At 42.0% G+C, this 21,431-nt stretch overlaps 1 protein-coding gene across 4 annotated transcripts in view; it reads left to right on the forward strand.

The window, feature by feature from the left end:
* cacng7a (calcium channel, voltage-dependent, gamma subunit 7a) overlaps positions 1–17,589 on the forward strand; it is a 30,095-nt gene extending 12,506 nt beyond the window's left edge. Inside the window, exons 4-8 of one of the 4 annotated variants that reach the window (XR_010915592.1) lie at positions 1,520–1,660; positions 8,634–8,779; positions 11,107–12,866; positions 13,157–13,217; positions 13,491–17,589. Coding sequence is in view for 1 of the 4 variants with exons in the window: in XM_067521666.1 (XP_067377767.1) it covers positions 1,520–1,660; positions 8,634–8,779; positions 11,107–11,628 (809 nt within the window). In the remaining 3 variants the exon portion in view is untranslated. Of the gene's footprint in view, positions 1–1,519; positions 1,661–8,633; positions 8,780–11,106 lie in introns of all 4 variants that reach the window. The other 3 variants (XR_010915587.1, XR_010915586.1, XM_067521666.1) reach the window with 3 other exon arrangements.
* The last annotated feature ends 3,842 nt before the right edge of the window (positions 17,590–21,431 follow it).

A 21,431-nucleotide genomic window follows, 5' to 3' on the forward strand; every position in this document is an offset into this window, starting at 1 on the left:
CCTCTTGAAATTGCAGTCGAAAAAATGAGACCTATGTGAGGTCAGAGTAACCTCGATCTTTGACCTTTGAGTGCCAAAATCTAATCAGTTCACCCTGTAGTCTATGTAAACATGGGTTTCTTCACAGGGTTCCTGAGGTGTTGTGTTCACAAAAATGGGACAGAGGGATGGACAGAGCGTGAAAATTTGTGATTTAAGCCAACAATAACCACCCCAACAGACAACACACTGCATTCTGTTATGCTAACTGCTAAATTCTGCGATAATTTCTTACATTTTAATATAAATAAGTAAAATTTTATAAGTGTATAGTGTTAGCGGTTGAGTACAGCCTAATTATGCCATAAATAATCTATTTGTTTTAACTAAATTTGCAATATTTTCTGAACATGTGTTCTCAGAGGAGCTGTTCTGTTTCAGAGTTGTTGAAATGATTGAAGATGTTGACACTGTGAACTGGCTTCAAAGTTCTCTCCTCTCCACACTTTGCACTGCCTCTTTGAAGTAACGCACACTGTTGTTGGGGACACCACGGGGAGGATGTCCTGTCTGTTTAACGCTAGATAAATGTCCTCAGGTAGACGCACAAGTCGTAACACTGTAGTGGGGCGGTGGGACGAGGTTATTAGGTGAAATATACATCCCCTTACTCAACATAACTCCGAGTGCAGAGGAACCTTCGTCATACCTGCATGTTCTTGGTATTCCTGGAAAGATGCTGTATTTTTTTCCAGAAAAGTGAAACCAGCATAGACACCACGTGCAAAAGAATAAGCATGTTTGCATTAAACATGAGACTGACTTTAGAGCTGCAGTTTAATATTTTATTTATTGACAATTGATCAAATCAGTCTACTTTTCGTACTTTGCTCATCAACGGAGAATAAAGCTGTTAACAGCACGTGTCCAAACGTGACGTCTACTGACGTCAAAGTCAGTAAAATATTAGCATATGACTTCTTCATGCTCACTTTAACAAAACACATGCCTGTTTGCCGATGCACAGTAGACTCACTTAATGAGGTGTATCCCCACACAAAAACAAGAAGAAATACCCAGAAAAAAAATGCATTTTCCTAAATCCTGCCCCCATGAGACCAAAGTTTGCAAAGGTAAATATTTGGCGAGGCACTTCTGCACCTACCCAACCCACTTAGCTCCACTATTTAACCCTAAGCACCCTAAGAAGACTGGTTTCATTACATATGGATAAGGAAGACTCTTTATTTCCTCGCTAACAAGCCATCTTTTGAAGTTTTCAAGGTTTTTGTTTAGTTCATTTGCAATTTCCCGCACACGGTAATAGTTACACAGGCACTTCTACCATGCAGGCAGAGCACATTAATACACTGACCTCTGCAAATTAGAACTGAATTCTAAATTCAAGGACCCCTTCTACAAATGCTGAATTAACCCTGTAAAGAATAACACGAGGAAGGATGAAACTTCCAGCACTCTGCCGGTCATTTCTCCTGATTATCTCTGTTCCAACCATGTCTGTCCTACTTCCATCCTCTAGAAATGGTTCGGACTGCCACTCCCTTCCCCATGGTCTCCCTGCTTTTCGTTTTCACCGCCTTCGTCATCAGCAACATCGGACACATCCGGCCACAGCGCACCATCCTCGCCTTCGTTTCTGGAATATTCTTCATACTGTCAGGTAACGTCAATGAAAATGCGGAATGTGACAGATGTTCTGTGCTCAGTAACAAATGATGACATCCTCAGCACCTGCACAATACGTTTAGTTCATTGACTGTGTTGCTGTGCATGAAAACAAGGTTTGCAAACAAATCAGAAGCTCACAGAACACAAATTTGATACTTTCGTGGAACAAGACTCCAGGCTTTCCTTGTCACGGTTTGTTTTCCAATTATTCTACTGGGTGTCGCAGTCATTGCAAAGCTGCCTGGAAGAAAAACATCAGCAGCTCTCAGAATTTCTCCCTGCACAGTATGAAAAAAAAAAAGAAAAAAAAAAAACTGACTTCAGCTGGATATTTACGGCAGAAATAAAATCCAGTGAACTACATCCAGCTAATGGGAGAGATGCACCATTTTTGCTTTTTTCTTAGTTTGGGCTTAACATCTCAAACGTTTATGATCAAGCGATTAAAACCACATTGAACTCTCCTCTCATCACCCTCTCGCTTCGCTTTAAATTGCATGTTTTTACAGTTTGGCCTGATGATGAGGATGAAGGCTGTAAATGTGTCCAATTTCTACAGATAAAAAAGGCTTTGAGAACCATATCAGAGATTTGAGGTTTCACTCATTACATTTTCACCTTGCTGTTGTCAAAATGCAGCGGGTTTTTGTTGCAGAATCTCTTGTGCATCCTGCAGCAAACCAGTGTAGAGAGCTGCACATTAGTTGTCTGGTGTTCTGAAGAACAAAATACACTGTGCGAGTAGATTGCATTGCATACACACACGGTCCATATTATATCACCACGATGAATTCTTTATATAATATATTCACAAAACAATATATTTTCTTACTGCATGAGTCAAAGGGCCCTTTTAAAATAAACATTTTCAAGCTGTGTATCATCTTATATTGGTTACTTTAAATTCGATAATGTATTGAAGAGGTCAGTTGTTTGAACTTAAAATATCTCTGTCAGCTTTACTGGTCATTGTAAATTTGTGATTTATTTGAATTTCTTTATTCATTGAACAATCTCGGTAGTACTTTAAAGGTGAGCTCCATAATACCGTTTCATTTGAAAATGTAACACTTCAAACTGAAATAGCGAATCACAGTTTTGCGGTGAACATGATGAAGTTGCTATTTTTCCAGTCAGTACAGTACAGAACCATCAGGTTAAGCTGTCAGGTTTACAGCGGTAAGAACGGAAATCAACACTAATCTTTTTTATGAGCCACGTTGTTTGTTTAACAAAAACTACAAAAACTACAAACTCTATGCTGGGATGTGCAGTAATACACTATTTTTCTTTAATTAATGAGTTGAGTAAATTCTCATAAACTTATTCATTCAATTAATTATTTTAAGCTCTTGTTTCTATGTTCTGACACTAATATGCTAAAAACTTTTCATTTACTTTATTATTTAAAAAAAATATATAATTGATTTTACAAAATTCCTGAATAAAAACATATTCTATTCATACTGCGGTAGAGTGGCCACCTACCGACCATAGGGTTGGAGGTTCAAGCCCCGCTCTTCCCGACCACATGTCAAAGTTTCCCTGGGCAAGACACTGAACCCCCAATATCCCATCCCCATCCAGAGCCGTGCGGTGGAGCTTTTTAATTTTTAATTTTTTTGCAGGTCAAAACACAACTAGCTCATTACTGTGCTAAATGTGACTAAAGAGTCAAAGGCAAATATATTTTACAAAATACGAAGGAGATATTAGGAGGTACTGGAAAATACTACAAAAACATTTTACATACTTCAAAACATTCACATTTTATTAAGACCTGTAATGTACAGCAAAGAATAAAAATCATTTTTATTCCTGTAGATGTAGGAATTCACTTATTTTATAACAAGTAATAGTAAAAGTATTGCGTTGCCCATTTTCTTCATTTCCCAATGACATTACAAGGATTTGTTCTATTTGTAAGTAGGATTTGCAGTTTTAAGTGTTTTTTTATTAATCTATTTGTGCAGACAGTCATGACCCAGGGACTGCAAAGGATTTACAAAGTTCTAACATAGATGATGGCTGATCGATTGGCTTTGTGGTTCCTTGTATTTCCTTTATCTTAATCAAATGCAGCACCCACATTCTGGTCTGTGCTTTGTAGCTCATCTTCATCACTTCTGCACAGGGACAGGGACTCGTACCTTCCTCATTGGAATTAATGCGATTACGGTTCTGGTAAATCAGATTAGTAGTGTATTTTTCCGGGACAAAGTTGGTCGTGCATGTGAAGTGCTGGATGGAACCCTGTCCAATAATGCTAATGAATGCTCGCAGTTGCAGTGAGGCCGCTCACAAAAGCCACAGTGCGTGTGGGGTTTGCCTGTTAGACTGGCGTGAACGTTTCAAACCGGTCCCTCACTCGTCTGCTTGAAGCAGAGGTTGAGAAGCAAAGTTTGGTTAATGATAAAAAGCCATCTTAGATGATGGAAGCTTGTCAGAACATACGTTGCTGTTGCTGCTGGCTAAACACTGAATAAGGTTTAATCCCAAACTTCTGCCGGTAAAACTCCAGGGCTTTAAAAAAAATAATTTCAGCTTTAAGCAAACACTCTGGGTATGTTGCCGTTTGACATTTTAACCGAAGAATCGTCAATCAGAAGGTTGGTTTTCTTCAGGACAACATTTACCTCACTGCAGTAAGTGGACACCAGCCTTCAATGCGCTTAAGCCACAATGTCACTTTCATAGAACCAAAAGCCAGCACAAAAAAAAATGAACTGCTTACTTCAAAATATTTTATAAAGGAGCGCAAATCACTTTTTTTCTTTTTTTTTCTTTACTGCCACATGTGAGCAATTAAGGAGAATTCACCCTTTTAAAAGCACACAAAGACTTGGGTTCGAACGAGTTCGGAGTGTAAATGTCATGCAGACGTGGATTTAATTAAAGCTGCAGCACATGGGCTGTAGAACAAGCTGTAGTGGTTTTATGAGGCACATGGCTGCAGACAAAGATCACAGAGTGACAACAAGATGGTTGACTCTCCAACAGTTTCTCAGACTCCCTCACCTTCGCCAAAGGCTTTCGCTAACCATAACCACACAACTTTTATTGTCTGACCCCAACTACCTTCACCCTAATGTCCATTTTGCGCTAGATGAACGGTTTCCACACAATGTCAGCGACTTCCTGCAGATCTTTTCTCTGCAAAAACATACTCTTGGATTTTTCCTCACAACAGCTCCAACATTTTTTGTGTGTGGTTGAAAATGTTCTCCCTCGTCTTGATGCCTCTGAGCTGATGCTGCAGCCACCATTTCCTTTTAGTTCTGTTACAGTCTGCTGACGTGAAGCTCTGCAGTTCACGACGTTCTTGACTCGTTGGCGAATGAAACAAAGTAAAACAAAAAGTAGATTTATGTGATCATGTTAAATATGATCAAACCTTGTGGATGAGACCAGGAATCATGAATCAGTCTAAAGAGACTTACAATGTGAACTCAGGGACACAAGTAGAGAATTTAGAAGCAGCATCAGCTTCACTGTCAGAACTGATCCACCACATGAATTTATGAATCTGCTTACGATGTGTGGGGATTTTAAGTCTACATACAGATTCTAGCCTGTTTGTGTCTTCTCTGTGTCAACATCCTGTTGGGAGCCAGACTCGCTGCCGCCAACAGGGTGACATCGCCTGCTCGTGTCCTCGCAGGACTGCAGGGTTGACATTTCCCGTCGGCTACCGCGAGCACACAGTCGCGCGTTTAGCTGATCACAGGTTGTTAGGGTTTATTTTTGGACCTCATCAGTCTGTCTCTCTGTCTCTCTGCGAGCAGACAGGATGACATCACCTCCTTTTGTTAGTTACCTCACAGATACTAGCTTAGGATGCTGGACTGCTGACCGGACACTTGGACGGTGCCACAGGAAAGTCAATGAGCCAAAACGTGGGAAAAAACACATGCTTGCACAGTAACGGGGAGGCAAACACATATCTGCATATACAGCAGCTTATTATTTACGCATGAAATATTAATCAAATCAATTTGTCCCCAAATTATTAATGCTTTTCATCAGTAGCTTACACAAGTAATAGAGAATTATTCATATTTTTACAGAAAATTAATTATAATTTAAAAAAAGGAATCAGAGAATAAACCTGCATTTCCCTTGTTCATCTGTCACGTCTGTCTCACATTAAGGAGACATTTTAACTACTACTCTGTTGTTTGTCTGACACCTCCAGAGAATAAAAACGCTTTTCTGTCAGAGTCACATTTCTGTCTGATACTTTATGGCAGCGAAGAAAGAATGGAGCCCAGTAATAGATTTTTTTTTTCCAATGAAAAACACTTTCACAGTATTTTAATTCTTTTGTTTGAGTTTTTCTCATTCAGAGTTTGTTTTTCAAAGGCAGCGCTGTCATTATTTCCCACACAGCAGGAGGAGAAAAACACAGAAATCAGTGCTGTTTCAGAATGATGTTTCAGTGTGTGTGTGTGTGTGTGTGTGTGTGTATTTTCGTCATCAAAACTGTCCGTCAGTCACGGAGCAGCCTGGGGTTACAACATGGTGGCTGTGCACCAGCTGTTTCCTCCATTTTCTCCTGTCAGTTCATCCTCCGGTAATTTCTCTCTCCTCATTCTGTCCATTTTTCTGCCTCTCTGGTGTCTTTCGGTCTCTCCCTCTATGAAAGCGTGCACGTTCATGCACATGTGGGGCCCACACGCTCTGCCCAGGAGGACTTGGACGAACATCCAGTCCCAACACTGCCATCTGATGGACAAATCTGGGAATCGCAGTGTTCTGAAGCAGTTTCTGTGTTTCTGTTTCTTGTTTTTAATCAGTCAAACAAAAACTCTCCTATTTAATATAATTTCTAATGACATGTGAGCAAACATGTAATAAAGTGAGATCAGAAGCATCATCATGTATTGAAAGTTTAAATCAGCCGTTCATCATATTGTGTAATTTTGACTTTATATCAACCTAAAAGAAAGTCAATCCACATCCACATTGCTTTTTTGTAATTGTGGACATGCGGGACGCTGTCCTGCTTGATTTTTAAAAAGGTCAAACACGGCACCAATTATAATGAATGTCCTAAACATCTGTTGGGACAATCGATAGCTTATTTCTCCAGCTCTGTCCATTAGAAGCTGCAAGAACCCACATAAATGTAATTCACTTTAGTTTCCATAGAACTCGGGAAGTCAAACAGTGAGGCTGGAACCCACCGGGCCAGGGGTTCGACTCCACGTCCTCCTAGCTCCTAGTGTCCCTGTGCACGACACTGAACCCCCAAGTTGTCCCCTACTGTCTGCGTCTTAGCTCCTTAATCCCATTAGATAAAAGCGAATGCTAAACGACTAAGAGTAATAGTAATAAATGTTATAGATTTTTAAAACAGTTTTGGCCTTTTTATAACACGGACTAAAACCTCAGATGCTCTGATTTGACACGTACTGTGATTCAGTTTGTAGTATCAAACATTTCACCGGCAGCACTGTAGATATTTTTTCTCTTTCTGTTGCAGACGGCATTAGCATTAGAACTGATTTGCACCGCAGGCTGTTGCCCACAATTATAACTCGCCCACACTGCAACACCGGTTCAGAACTTTGCTGCTCACGTCCCCAGTTTGTTCAGAATTGTAATTAAGTCTGGTGCCGTGCCCATTGTGGCTGCCAGTTGGAGAAATCATCGACCGACGGCGGCCGTGTGAGTGGACACGGTCTTCATTATATTTAGACAGGCAGGTCATCCATGAAAATTCGCTCCAAAAATGGCCACACTACAACCTAACTCTTAGATAACATACGTCTTTGGGCTCTCGTCTCCACGTGGAGCCAATCACAAAAATTTGTCTCCGGTGCTGCTGGAAAAGAGCCACAGAGCCTCTGCAACACACTGATGCAGAGGCATAAAACCTGCTCGGAAAACGTTTTGGTAGACTAGTGTTATTTTATTCCCGTGTAGCACAGTGTCGGATAATAGGTCATCAGTGATGTTTTCTGAGTGAGAACGAGCCGTCAGGAGCGTTTAGCGTGTCACACTTTCACTGCTGGAAGCTCTTGGAGGTCAGCTGCAGCGGTTAGTGTGTCGACAGGGGAGGAAGCCACGGCACAGTCCTAATGCGGCCTCATTATGTGTTTGTGCGAGGATTTGTATGTTTTAGTGTGTGTTTTCACTGCTGTGTGTGTGTGTGTGTGTGTGTGTGTGTGGAAGACTGTGTCTTTATCTCTTTACCACAGCAAAGCCTGTTGTTGGGGCCTATTTACAGTGCACCCAGGACACGTTATCATTAGCTATTCTAGCTACAGAGGATGTGCACACACACACACACGCACACACAAATACAAAGAGACTAAAAGCCTGTTATCATTAATGCAACATTCCCCCTGTTTCAACATGTTAACATCCACTGCAGAAGTGTCACACTTTTCACCTGAGAGATGCTATATGGTCGATTTTGACCCCCCCCCCCCCCCCCCCCCCCCCCCAGAAATAAACCCAGAGCAGCCTGAGAAGAGTTTGAAGTGTGTCAGCAGCCCACTGTGATATTCACTGAGGATTTCTGCTGACCGCTAATATGCCGAGCCGACAAAAATCTGGCTGTTTGCTAACATTTAAATCAAGGCGCTGATGCTTAACAAAGCAGATCCTCAACTGGCTTGTAAAAAAAACATACAAATTAAAACAGAAATCTGTCAGATGTAGAGACGGAGACGTCACTGTCATTTAAGCTGATGACAAACGTACAAAAACAGGATGGTGGGCTCTGCTGAAAAGGGCCCATTCATGTCCCTGGGACCTTAAACGATGGTTCTTACGACTTTCGTTCCACAAACGCTGTGTTTAAACACACACACACACACACGAATCATCAACAGTGAGTTATTATCAACCTCTGCAGTATAACTTGGGTTCAGGCACAAAGAAAACCAGTTTAAGGCAGAAGATGGGCAGTTAGGCTGTTTGACACGGCGCAGTAGCATCTTCTCATTGTCCTGCAGGTCTCAGTCTGGTGGTGGGTCTGGTCTTATACATCTCCAGTATTAACGATGAGGTGATGAATCGGCCCAGAGAGGCTGAGCAGTTCTTCCACTACCACTATGGCTGGTCCTTTGCCTTCGCTGCCTCCTCCTTCCTCCTCAAAGAGGTGAGTGAATTGCCCACACACACACACACACACACACACACACACACACACACACAAACGTAAAAGAAGCTCGCACAAACATGTGGGGCTGCTGCACGTCTCTCACACACACACACAGCACAAGCATGCACACGACAAAACGTGTGCAAATGATCACACACTGATTGTGCCAGTGAACAAAATACCCACACTGCAGATGACACGCGTGCACACACAAACGTGCACACACACACACGCGCACATGTGCACGCGGTCACCCATTCTATGTTACAGACAAATAGACTTAATAAGTGTTTGCATCTTGCGGAAACGCAGATTTATTCATGTTAAAACACACACACATGCGTACGAAGCGTCTGCATCAATATTCATAAATGTTAATAGCTCGAATACTTGGGGGCTGCAGCTCTGTCGCAGCACAGCTTCATATGCATCTGAATGTTCTCGCTGCATGAGGACGGGGCCTCTGCTGCTTCTCTTTATTCCGTCTCCTCTTCTGTGCTGCCTTCTCTCGCTCCCTCTCTCTCTCTCTCTCTGTGTCCTCTACTTTTATCTTGTCTCTTCTGCCGACTTCCTTAATCCTCTCTTGTCTCGTCCCCTCTCTTTTCTTCTGCTCTTATCTCCTCTGCCCCCCCCCCGTCTTCTCTCGCATCCTGTCCTGTCATCTCGTCTCCTCTCCGTTTTGTTTTCCTGATTCCCTCTCTTTCCCTGCCTCACTCCAGTCAGTCATGTCTTTCCCGCAGCTTCTCCCTGCCTCTTCCGTAGTCACTTTTTTTGTCATCCCACTTTTATCTCCTCTTCTCTTGCCATCTGTCCTCCTTTCATCTTATCTCCCTGTCTACTGCAATTTTTCTCTATTCCTCTTCCTCTATTTTCCCTGTGTCCTGCCTTTGGCACCCAAGTAACCTTTCTTATCCTCTTCACTTATTTTTCTCCCATTCTTTTTTGTCCAGTCCTCTAATCCTGTGGTCTCCTTTTACCTTCTCCTTTATGTCCTTCCAGTCTTTCCCTTCTCGCGTTCCTCATCTTCTCTGTTTCACTTTGGCATCTGCTTATCCTCCATTTCCTATTTTTTTTTCCCTTCCCTTAATCCCCGTCCCTGTTCATAAGTTGCTCCTTTTCCCATTGTGCTTTTTCCTCATGTTCTTTCACATTTCCTTCCCTAATCCCGCTGCTCTTTCTCCCCTCATTTTCTTTTCCTCTATACCTCTGTTATCTCCTTTGCCTCCACACATGCAGCCTTTATTTCCCTTCTCTTCTTCATGGCTTACCTCGTTTGTCTCCTTTTCTCCCCCCTTTGTGGACGTCTCTTCCCCCAAATCTGCGAATAATAGGATTCTTCACAAACACACGTTTAAGTGTGCTCTTCCTTTCACGCGCACACGTCAGCATCAGCATTGTCAAGTTTTCAGGCTGTTGTAGCAGTGATGTTGTGGGTGCATACTGAATGAGCAGAATTCTCAGCGGATGCCTGGCTGAAAACACGAATACGTTTTGGATAATGATTCATTTCACAGAGGAGCGGCAAATCCTGTTTTTGTCAAAAATCTGCAAATTTATTTTAGATTTATTTAATTTTTCCCCTCCTGATGGTGGTGTGTTGCCATTTAGGGACATGAGAGAGGATGGTGCAAACTGTGCTGTTTCATAAATGCTTTGTGCATCAGGGAATTTCTAGATAACTCTGCTGCTTATGTTGCTCTGCTGCGGTAATACTGATTTCCTGGATGGAAACAAACAGGAGCCTCCATGTCAATTTCTAGTTCACAGCGGATGCTGATCGGATCAACAGATCCGCTGGATTTGCACATCAGAAAATATCATTTTCTTACAACAATAACATCATGTTATAGACTCCGTGGGAAATTTGCCTTTATACAATTAAAAACAACATAAGAGCACTGAGTGAAAAATATGTGCATAAATAAAAAGCCAAGAGAAGTTCACCTAACTAACCAACAGTAATTTTGAGCCATGTGCTGTTTTCTTTCGAGGGTTTTTTTGGTCTCATGACATTAAAAAAAAAATCAATTGCTGTGCTGTGCTTGCTGAGAAATATTTGTTGGAAAAAAAAGTTGCATTTCTTTTGGTTAAAGCCACTTAAACTTTTTTTTTTTTTCGGACATCTTCTGGTTAAACTTATGTTGGAATTAAAACCCATTTTCTGAGCAGGTCAAAACTACAAAAAAAAAAAAAAAAGGGCAGTTTAAACAGAGGTGCATTTGAAAAAAGCACTTGAGTTTGAGTACGTACATACATATATGTGTTACACAGGTGTCGGGTAAACAAGTCAGTGACCAATGTATATTTGCGTGTTTCCCCCCCAGGGTGCAGGAGTGATGTCCGTCTACCTCTTCATGAAGCGTTACGCAGAGGAAGAGCTGTACAGGCCTCATCCCGCCCTCTACCGCCCCCGCATGTCCGACTGCAGCGACTACAGCGGCCAGTTCCTCCATCCAGACTCCTGGCCTCCCCCCCAGCGGGGCCGCAGTCCCTCTGACGTCTCGTCCGACATCTCCATCCAGCTCAACCAGACTCCACCCCCACAGCCACCTCCCAAGGGCGGCAGCAGCTCCCAGCCGACGCCCTCCTCCTCCGGGCCCTCATCTGCAGCCAGCTACCAGCTCCAGCCGGCCTCTTCTTCCTCCACCTCCTCCTCCTATCCTCACCCCCTTCACCAAGCCGCCACCTCCACCCTGCCTCGGGCTTCTCATGCCCATGGCCACCCTCAGCTCCACCCACACCCGAGCGGGCCCCCACCTCAGTGCCTGCCCATGGCGGCGCCACCCTCGGCTGTGCCTCCTCCACGCTACCATGCGCACATGCGAATGAGCGCTTCACCATGCTAGACTTCATATGTAGGGAATGGGAGGGAAAACACAACTGGGGGGGATTAGATTGGCTCTGCTACAGCTTTTACACTCCACAAAAATCTTACCATGAAAGTGTGTGGGAGGTGGGCTACAGCAGAGTGGGTGGAGGAGGGAGGTTTAAGGGGAAGGAGGGAAGAAAAGAGGGCAATTGGGGGGGCAAGTGGGCAGAGGGGTGACTCACTGCTGGTGGTGAGCCTGAAACTGAAGACAAACTTTTAACACGGTGGGAGGGAACATGGGACAGGAGCAATGAGGGATGTGATGATTAGCAGCAACAAGACGTTTGTGGGGTTCTGACGGGTACATTCATCATCAGGGCTGTGATACACAGGCAACAGTGCAAAGCCACATCAGAAACAGGAAGCTGAATCATGTGCAAGAGGTTTCCAGTTCACAAAAAGAACCAAAAAAAAAAAAAACCCTCGATAAACAATCAATCTGATTATAATCATATTTATCTTTTACTGAACAATAAACAGTGATATATTCTAACTGTAATTCCATGGATACGGTTGGGAGGGTTGTGTTATTACATTTTCATTACTTTTGGAAGAAATGTTGAAACAATGAAATCTAAACTATGAAATGTGGCCTTTGCTCGTGAGAGAGAGTTGCAGATGGTGGATTTAAATAAAAACACTGGGCAGAGTAAAAGCAGCCCCATCAACAATCAAACCACCACAAAACAGATGGTTCAGCTCGATGCTCATTTGATGCTCTGGCTTGTTACGCGTCACGCAGACAACAGGGGACATTCTTGTATATAATATACAATGAAAACAACGAGCTTTATCCTTTTTATACTGAATGGAGTTTTAATCACATATGGAAAATGTGATTGAAAGAATCGAAAATCGGAAAACCAAATGTGGTTCTGCTCAAAGAAGGGCCGAGTCAAAATGAATTTAATGATGCTAAAATATTCATGCCTATGCTGCAGGAGTTATAGAGCCAAACTTTAAAGCAGGAGCAAATGGGTTAGTCTGTCCTCAGGTCGAGAGCAGTAATAGAAAGAGCCACAGATGCATGCGGTTTTTAAGCTTGTGACTTTTCTCAACCTTATTTTGAAATGATTCTTCCCTACTATGCGCTGTTTAATTTAAAGACATATATGAGTTGATATAAACCAATGTCAGTCTAGGTCTATGAAGTCCCAGCGGTTGATGAACATGTCTTACCGTGTTTCCAGATGGAAAACCGCAGATTTCTTAGCAGTAAGTCTCTCTATTTGGATATTTATGCTCCAGAACTTATTAGGTTTTGAATGAGGCTCGTCCTTTCTAACCAATCAGAGGAATTCAATGATATACGATGCACATTTTGCAGCTTTTTGTTTATGCTAATTTGATAATGACTAATACCTGAAGGGCTGTTTAGAGTGTGGCAGATGGCAGAAAGGGGACTTTACCGGATTTCAACTTACATTCTGTGGTACATGCACAGTGTATTATTGCCTTTAAACATCTCTCTGCCTTCCCTATATTGAATCTCTCTCTTCTGCTAGCTCTACAATTCCTCCAGATGACATCACATGGAGCAGGTTGACCATGACTACAACCCCTCAAGTATGAGTTGACATCATCTATGGTTTTATTACCCAAATGCTACATTAATTTAGTGAATTAATTATTTAACATGACCTCCCAACCCTATTCATGAAAAACCTATGAACATAGTCAAGGATGTTTATTAATTTTAATCAGTATGAATACAACTTCGGCCCCCGCACCACTGACTCTAAACACAGCTCGGTGTTCACATCTATCACGGGGTGTAAATATTAACATACGTTTTAAGTGTTTTAGATATTGAATTTTCTAAGCTGTTTGTATTTCCAGGGGGAAACTTTGGGGATGAATGTTCAACATTTGGTGGCATGAGCAAGCCTCTGTGCAAGCTTCAGGATGTTTCTGTGACCTGTGACTGATGGACTACCTACTGCATTCCCCAGTGATCACACGTGGTAGAATCAAAATCGATGCCTTGGGAGTTTTGGCACCATCACCATGGAACTGAGAATTAAAATTTGTAGATAACGTGTACATACTACATGCAGTTATCGGAAACCAGTCAGTTTCTGATTGCACTCCATTTTAATCTGTTCAGTCCCTGAAAATACGATTTAAACTGAGCAAAACCTCCCTCAACCTGCAGACAGTTCCTGTCAGGATACATGAAATGTGAAAACAATGTGAGAATGTTACAGGCTTTGTTATAATCTTAGCATCTGATTTGCAGCTTCCATTGCTGACATTGTGCAGATTTAGTTACAAAAAAAAAAAAAAAAAATGACAGTTTTCTTTCTGAAATGACAGATGTGAAATGGAATCCAAATCCTCTTAGTTTTGTATGAGGGATAGTTCAAAGTAGATAGAAATATATAATAGAAGAGTCACACAGAGAACATGTGAAACTAACTGGAAACCTTGGTGCACTGTGACAGATGGTCTTGCATTCCAGTTTCCCTCATGTGTTCATCTCTTATTAATATAAATAGCTACGCTACCAATCACTTGAGTACCGTTATGCATCTGCATTTTTGCACAGTTCTTTTAAGGTCCAGATATCTTGATGATATGCATATTTTTCCATATAGCTCAGATCCAAAATATGTAAGGATGTTTGGTTGGATCCCTTTAAAGTTTGGCACAGTGGGTTTTATGATGGATCCTTCATTATGTGGTAAAATGGTGCTTGAAAGTTTGTGAACTGAAAACAATTCTTATTCAAGCCAAAAAAGTTCCACTTTGGTTAGTATTTATCTTCATAGAACATTTTTCCAGCAGGCCTCTGCAGACTCCTTCCATCTCGACCGTGCACATCGTTGTTGTTCAACGGACTCGTGAACATTGACTTTTGCGACCTCAGAGATAATTAAACACTTTACTCTTGTGTTGGTCGACCAGGGGGGTGATAGTGGTGCTTAATGTTCTCCATGGTCGACTGCATTGTCCAGATCAGACTTTTAGAGGGGAGCCCCAGACCCTAGGCAGGGCACCTATCCAGACTCATAACTCATTGTCATCCCATTGACTGTAACCCCTGAATGTAATTTCAATTTCAACTTTATTTACATAGCGCCAATTCACAACAAAGTCATCTCAAGGCACTTTACAAAATAAAGTCAAGACTATAAAGATGTATAAAGAGAACCCAACAATTCCACCTGGAGCAAGTCATAGGCAACAGGGGAGAGGAAAAACTCCCTTTAACAGAAGAGAGGTTGGGCAGGTTGGTAGGACCAGTAGCTGCACACTGGAAAAAACACAGCTCAAAAGCCCAGGGACACCTGCAGAAAGGGACAGAGAGAGGGAGACAGAGAAGGAGAAAGACTATGGGAGAAAACACACAGAGTAGTGAAAAAATATGATCTCTCTAGTTCCAGTCAGCACTCTTGCTGCAGCATTTTTGGAATTGCAGGCTCTTTAGGGAGTTAGTGGGGCATCCTGAAAGTAGGGAATTACAGTGGTCCAACCTAGAGGTAACAAATGCATGGAGTAGTTTTTCGGCATCACTTTGAGACAGGATGCTCCTAATTTTGACAATGTTCCGTCGGTGGAAAAAGGCTGTTCTAGAGATTTGTTTTATATGTGAGTTAAAGGACAGATCCTGATCAAAAATAACTCCAAGGTTCCTTGCAGTAGTACTGGAGGCCAGACTTATGCCATCTAGTGTAACAATATGGTTGGACATCGTATCTCTGAGATTTTTGGGCCCAAATACTATGACTTCAGTTTTGTCTGAGTTTAAAAGTAAAAAACTGTGGGACATCCAGGCCTTTATGTCTTGTAGGCTTGAAGCTTTATTAACTGATTATTTTCATCTGGTTCCATAGATAAATATAGCTGGGTATCATCAGCATAACAGTGGAAATTTATGGAGTGTTTTCTAATAATGTTGCCTAAAGGAGACATATATAAAGTAAAAAGTATTGGTCCTAACACAGAGCCTTGTGGGACTCCATAGCTAACCTTTGTGTGCATGGAGGATTCATCATTAACATGAACAAATTGAAGTCTATCAGATAGATAAGATTTAAACCAAACTAGTGCAGTTCCTGTAATTCCAATTTCATCTTCTAGTCTGTGTAATAAAATGTTGTGATCAATGGTATCAAATGCAGCACTAAGATCTAACAGAACAAGTATAGAGATGAGCCCATTAGTTACTATGATGAACTCTAAATCATAACTGAAAGTCTTCATACAAATTATTCCTGTACTGGTGATCACATAACTGTTTTTCAACTACTTTTTCAAGGATTTTAGAAATAAAGGGGATATTAGATATTGGTCTGTGATTGGCTAAAACACCTGGGTCAAGAGTTTTTAAGTAGTGGTTTAGTTACAGCTACCTTATAGGCCTGTGGTACATAGACTGCTTCTAAAGATAGATTGATGATATCTACTACGAATGTGTCTATTAAGGGTAAAGCTTCCTTGAGTTCCCCTTCAAAGTAATTGACAATCGCGGAGGTTCCAAATATTTAGGTTTGAATATTGTCCTACAGTTCGTTTTAATATTTATTTCTTTTATTTAAGTAGGGGGTGGTGCCGCCTTACAGCTGCAAGTTTGCACGTTGTCCCTGTTCTTGTGTAGGTTTCCTCCCACAGTCCAAACATATGCACATCAGGTTAACTGATGACTTTCTAAATTGCCCGTAGGTGTGAAGGTGAGTGTGAATGGTTATCTGTCTGTGTATGTCTCTGTGTTGCCCCTGAGATAGAGGGTGGACCCCACCTCTAGACAGATTACGATTGGGATAGGCTCCAGTCTGACCCTACACAGGATAATTGGTTATAGATAACAGATGTATATGTAACTAGGTTCTCTGTTTTTAAATGGTTCACAAAGGTTCTTGAGCCACCGTATGAAGACAACTGAACATACTTTATTCCTAAACAATGTGACGTTATCAGACTACTTTCATCTAGTTTCCGGATCTTCGTTGGATATTTTGGGACCTGGCTGCGGGGATTTGCTGTCATGCAGCCAGAAGAACAGATTTAAGGTCCAGCACTAATGTTGGGTTGTATTGTCACATTGGGAAAAAAAGATGTAGCATTAAGATTTTCCTTAACTAAAACTAAAGGGGCCCAGCACAAACCATGAATCACAGCCATAGACATTGTTGTGTAAATGTTTTAATATGCTTTAACGTCTGCACACACACACACACACATACACACACTCTGTTGTTCTGTTTGAATCCCATGTCTCATGTCGCACAGTGACCTAAAAAAAGCAAACTTAAAAATTGTTCAAGTCTTGTTTTGTAGCATGATACAGTAACAATCATGCCCGCTGAGGGCATGCTGGTAGCCATTTTTAGAACTAAGGGGAAAAATGTTCCGCTTACGGCCTGTGGTACTGTGGAAATAAAAGTGTAGCAAGTTAACTGCAGTGTTAGGATCTTTTATGAATATCTGCTGTGTTTCAAATTTAATAGGAAATCATTTAGCAGCTAATTACGAGAGCTTTTGAATAGGTTTTGATTTTATTTAAATAGCCAAAGTTGAGCATCCATGCTGCACAGCCATACACACATACAAAAATTTGTTTTATGTAGCCAACTTTTTTTTTAACAAATAAATCAGCCAGTATTTTCTATTAAGAGCATCGCAGCAGAGAAGCAGAGCTCTGATGCATTTAACCGCTTCTAAACTCTGACTTCCTGCAATCGACATCTCTTCAAACTGTGATTTGGGTGTAAATATTCACACTGTACACACTGTATGCAGTCCACCCAAGACATGTTTACATAATCAAAGGAACATTTTCAAGTTTACTTGGTCATCTTTGTTTGAAATCCAGTGACATTTGGCTGACTTGGTACTGGTAAAAAAAAAAAAAGTCCTGCTGGATTTGCAGTAATAAGGTTTATCTTAGCCAGCGGTGTTTTAAGTTTAAAACCAATAAAGCTTGCCTGGTTCCAGCCTTCTGTTTACGTTGTGTCATATTCTCTCATTTAACATATTCTCAATAAACCATAATGCTTTAAAACTTGGTGATAACCGGTCTTCGATCGTTTGACTGCTGCTGCACTTTAAAATAGCCCCAAATGAATAGGTACACCGAGAGTATTCTGCAATGCGCGTATCAGAAACCGATCCTTTAGCTTGCTTGAAACACCTTAAGAGGACATGGAAAGTGTTTGGACGGAAGCAGGGATCAAAATAAGAGAACAGTCCCAAAATGAGTCACAAAATGATTAGTTCTAAAACATATTTGCATGCGTTGACAGCCGCCCTTATGTAACAATCACCGGCCTCAAAGTGAAATGTATTATGATGCATTATTATTAAAGTATGAGTCAGCTTTTGCACAACACGTTGCATGCTAAATAATACACAAACACATTGTGGTCGTAGTAATTGATACTGAGTCATTATATACTTGGATCACAGAATGCACCATAGTTAATTTTGGATGGAGGTTATATTGATTGTTTTAATCGTTGTCGTATGTCGTAGGGTGGGAGCGTGTCATGATTTGATCCTTGTTACTCCCTTCGTGAGCTGAAAGCAATCTTTAAAGAAGAGGGTAAGTTCAGCCCATGTTCTCATCCCACTGCATCAAATATTGACGCCTCCTAAGGCATCAAGTTTTCACATTCGTTGGCGTATCGACACTACAGGAGCCACGGGAAAAACTGACTGTTATAGGGTTGGAGAAAGCAACTTCGGGGTAAGGTGGCGTTACATCAGGGGTCTCAAACTCAAATTACCTGGGGGGATGCTGGGCCGCATCAGGTATTCCACAAAAAAAGCTTTGTTAAAAAAATCTAATCTTCTCAAACGCCATTACTAACAGTTCTTTAACTTCAATGGGTTCTTCTGAACATGAACATGAACGGTTCTTCTGAACATGGCTTCTCTTCTCTCCAGAGACCTGGCAGCGCTTCCTCTCACATAGCTGAGCCACATTTGGCTTGAGGGAGGAAGCAGCTGAGACCCTCAGTATGGCTTGAAGATGATCATCAGTAATTTGGACCTGTACTTGGACTTTGGAAGTTCAAGTTAGAGAAAATCTTTTTGCACAAATATCTGCTCCCAAAAAGGCACAAGCTCAGGGGAGCCGGGGTTCAATTCTCTCAAAAATTGCCCAAGCTTGTCTGCTTTTCCACTCACCTCTCTGAACTTGGTTTTGAAATCAGAGTTGCACTGCAGGTCAATGAGCTCCGTTTGAAGCACAGGAAGGGCGTCCGATCAAATTAAAGAAGAAGGGCTCATGTCTTTCATGATGACATGAAAATCATAACATTTGTAGATGGTAGAAAGTACCAGGATAGCGGTAGCAGTAGTTATCCAAAAGATATCAAAAAGATAGCTGTGCAATGTTTCTCTGCTTGCATCAAGCCCAACTGATGGCCCCGCCCCCGGAGCCATGTATTCCACTATGATTGGTAGGTTCCTTCAGCTCCAGCTATCACAAGAAAGGAACGTTCCACACAAAACGCGGTAAAGTGATATTCATATAAAACCCGCAGGCCGCAGTAAAAACATGTCGTCCTGTGGGCCACAACATATCGCCACAATTGGCCCCCGGGCCGTGAGTCTGAGACCCCTGCGTTACATGAACAGTGACAACGTCGCACACATACATATTTACAGTATTAACCACGTGAGCAAGTTTGTGTTATGATGATCATTGAAGCGCACAATGACACTGACACTAGAGTCAGACCCTGGTCTCTTGTGGGAAAATTCCTGTCATCCAGGACCACTCTCCACTTCCCTATGAGACTTTTTCACTCTATATACTATGTCATTGCTTTAGGCATCAAATATTGAAGCATCAGGCTTTTCAATTAGAGCTCAGAGCGTCGATAACCGTCGGACACAGGTAGCTTAAAAGGAATGGACAAAGTGACGCTTAGGGAATGAGAACGAGCCGGTTCAGCATTAGGGGAAATGAGGGGAAATCTTGCCTGATGCATGAGGTGCATCTAACAACGGCTGGTCTATCAATCGTGTTTCCTGTTTTTCTATCCACACCCCCATGTTCCTGAGACCAACATCTTCTCAATCAAAGTAACGGAGTGCACCTGTGGGTGGTCCGTGAATATCTACGGGGGGTTTTATGTCGGAAAGCCTTATCTTATCAGACAGCTGGCCCAAAACTAACCATAAAGGTCTTCTAAAACTTAGTGTTGCTCGAGATTGATGTAATACTGTCTGTCTGCACCACTGAGCTCACAGCTGCACTTTCAGTTCAGCAGCAGCAACACAGTCCTCTGATCAGAGGAGATCACATTCCTATTTGGACAGCTGGTCTGTCCTGATTTATGCAAGTTATTTTAGAGTGGCTAAAACACCAAAACTACTTCATCAGAAAGAGGGAAAGAGCTGCTCCTAAAATATTTAGCACTTAGAGTATAGATGAGCTGATATGGATCAGCCAAGCAGGCGGAGATATGTCCTAAAAGGTGATTGATCGAGAAGAACCAGGTGGTGTGATGAGGACAAGGAGGCTTTTAAATGGCCAACGTGAGGACGCTGATGTTCACTGGATGAATGTGGCTCAGCTGCTACTGCACCGAAGGTTCTGACACATTCGGCGAAAATAAATTTAGGTAAAAATAATACAGTTACCTCTACCTGAACCAGAGGGTACAGTTTAATAGAGTTCACCATTGTTAGCTCTCTACTTCGATAGTGACTTCAGGCTAATATGATAATAATCCTGGTTGTTCTGATCCAGCTCATTTGGGTTTCAGAAAGGTTGTTTGAGCATTGATTTGTTAATTTTTGATGAAGTAATTGCGTGTTAGTGCTTTAAAAGTCTCAAAAAGTTGAGACGATGTTCAGCATATGAAGCTGACCTTTCGCAGGTTTGGGCTTGAGGACTTTTTTCCATGACAGCAGCTTCGGATAAATTTGAAGCCTGACTGGGATGGTTAGCGTAGCATTGCTGCCTCAAAGCAGGAAGATCCCCGGTTTCCCCAACCTAGTTCAAAGATATGGACTAAGATTGACTGGTGAGCCTTACAGACCAGTCCAGAGTCTACCTGCCATTTACCCTCTGACAGCTGGGAGGGGCTCCAACGTCCCCCATTACAGATCCAGCGCTTGTTGACACATTTCAAAATCCTCATTTCCAGGTGAACCTTATTAGTATTCATCATTTGGGAACCATGACTGACTCTGTCAAATCCTGCGTCACACCACCAGCGTGTATAAAAATGAACGTAATCAGTGTATGTGCGAGTACATTTTACTGCTAATATTTGTTTACCTGAGTGACTTCTTCCCGTCAGTATTTGCCGTGTTATGACAGTCTCCTCAGTCTTGTGTAATCTGCCGCTTGCCGCTGTGTGACCGGACTGTGAATGTCAGCAGACGTTCTGGACCATTGCCTTTTACTGTCACCACAGAGGAGGACTGCACTTCATTTCTAAATGTTTGTCTTCCTGGCATGGCATTGATTTCTTCTCCGTCTGTCTTTATTACTCTGGCTCCCCTCCCGTGAATACCCCCACCATACGCACACACACACAGACTCCCCTTCCCCTGGCAGCCTTCTGATCCATATTGACTGTCCGCCGTGGTTTAGCTGGCTCCCTGTTCCTTATTAAATCTGCAAAGCCCGTTTTGTTGTACCTGTCTGTTCTCCTTTCCGAGCTCGTTCTTCTTTCCTTTCTCCTCTTCTAGTCTCCTTCCTGTCTTGTTTGTTCTATCCCTGTCGTCTTTGCCGCGACGCAACACACGAAGAAAGGGCATCACAAATCCTGACAAAGATAATAACCACTTGCATGTTAATTGTACATTGCATCCAGT

This window comes from Channa argus, chromosome 1 (assembly GCF_033026475.1).
Source record: "Channa argus isolate prfri chromosome 1, Channa argus male v1.0, whole genome shotgun sequence".
NCBI classification, from domain to species: Eukaryota; Metazoa; Chordata; class Actinopteri; order Anabantiformes; family Channidae; genus Channa; species Channa argus.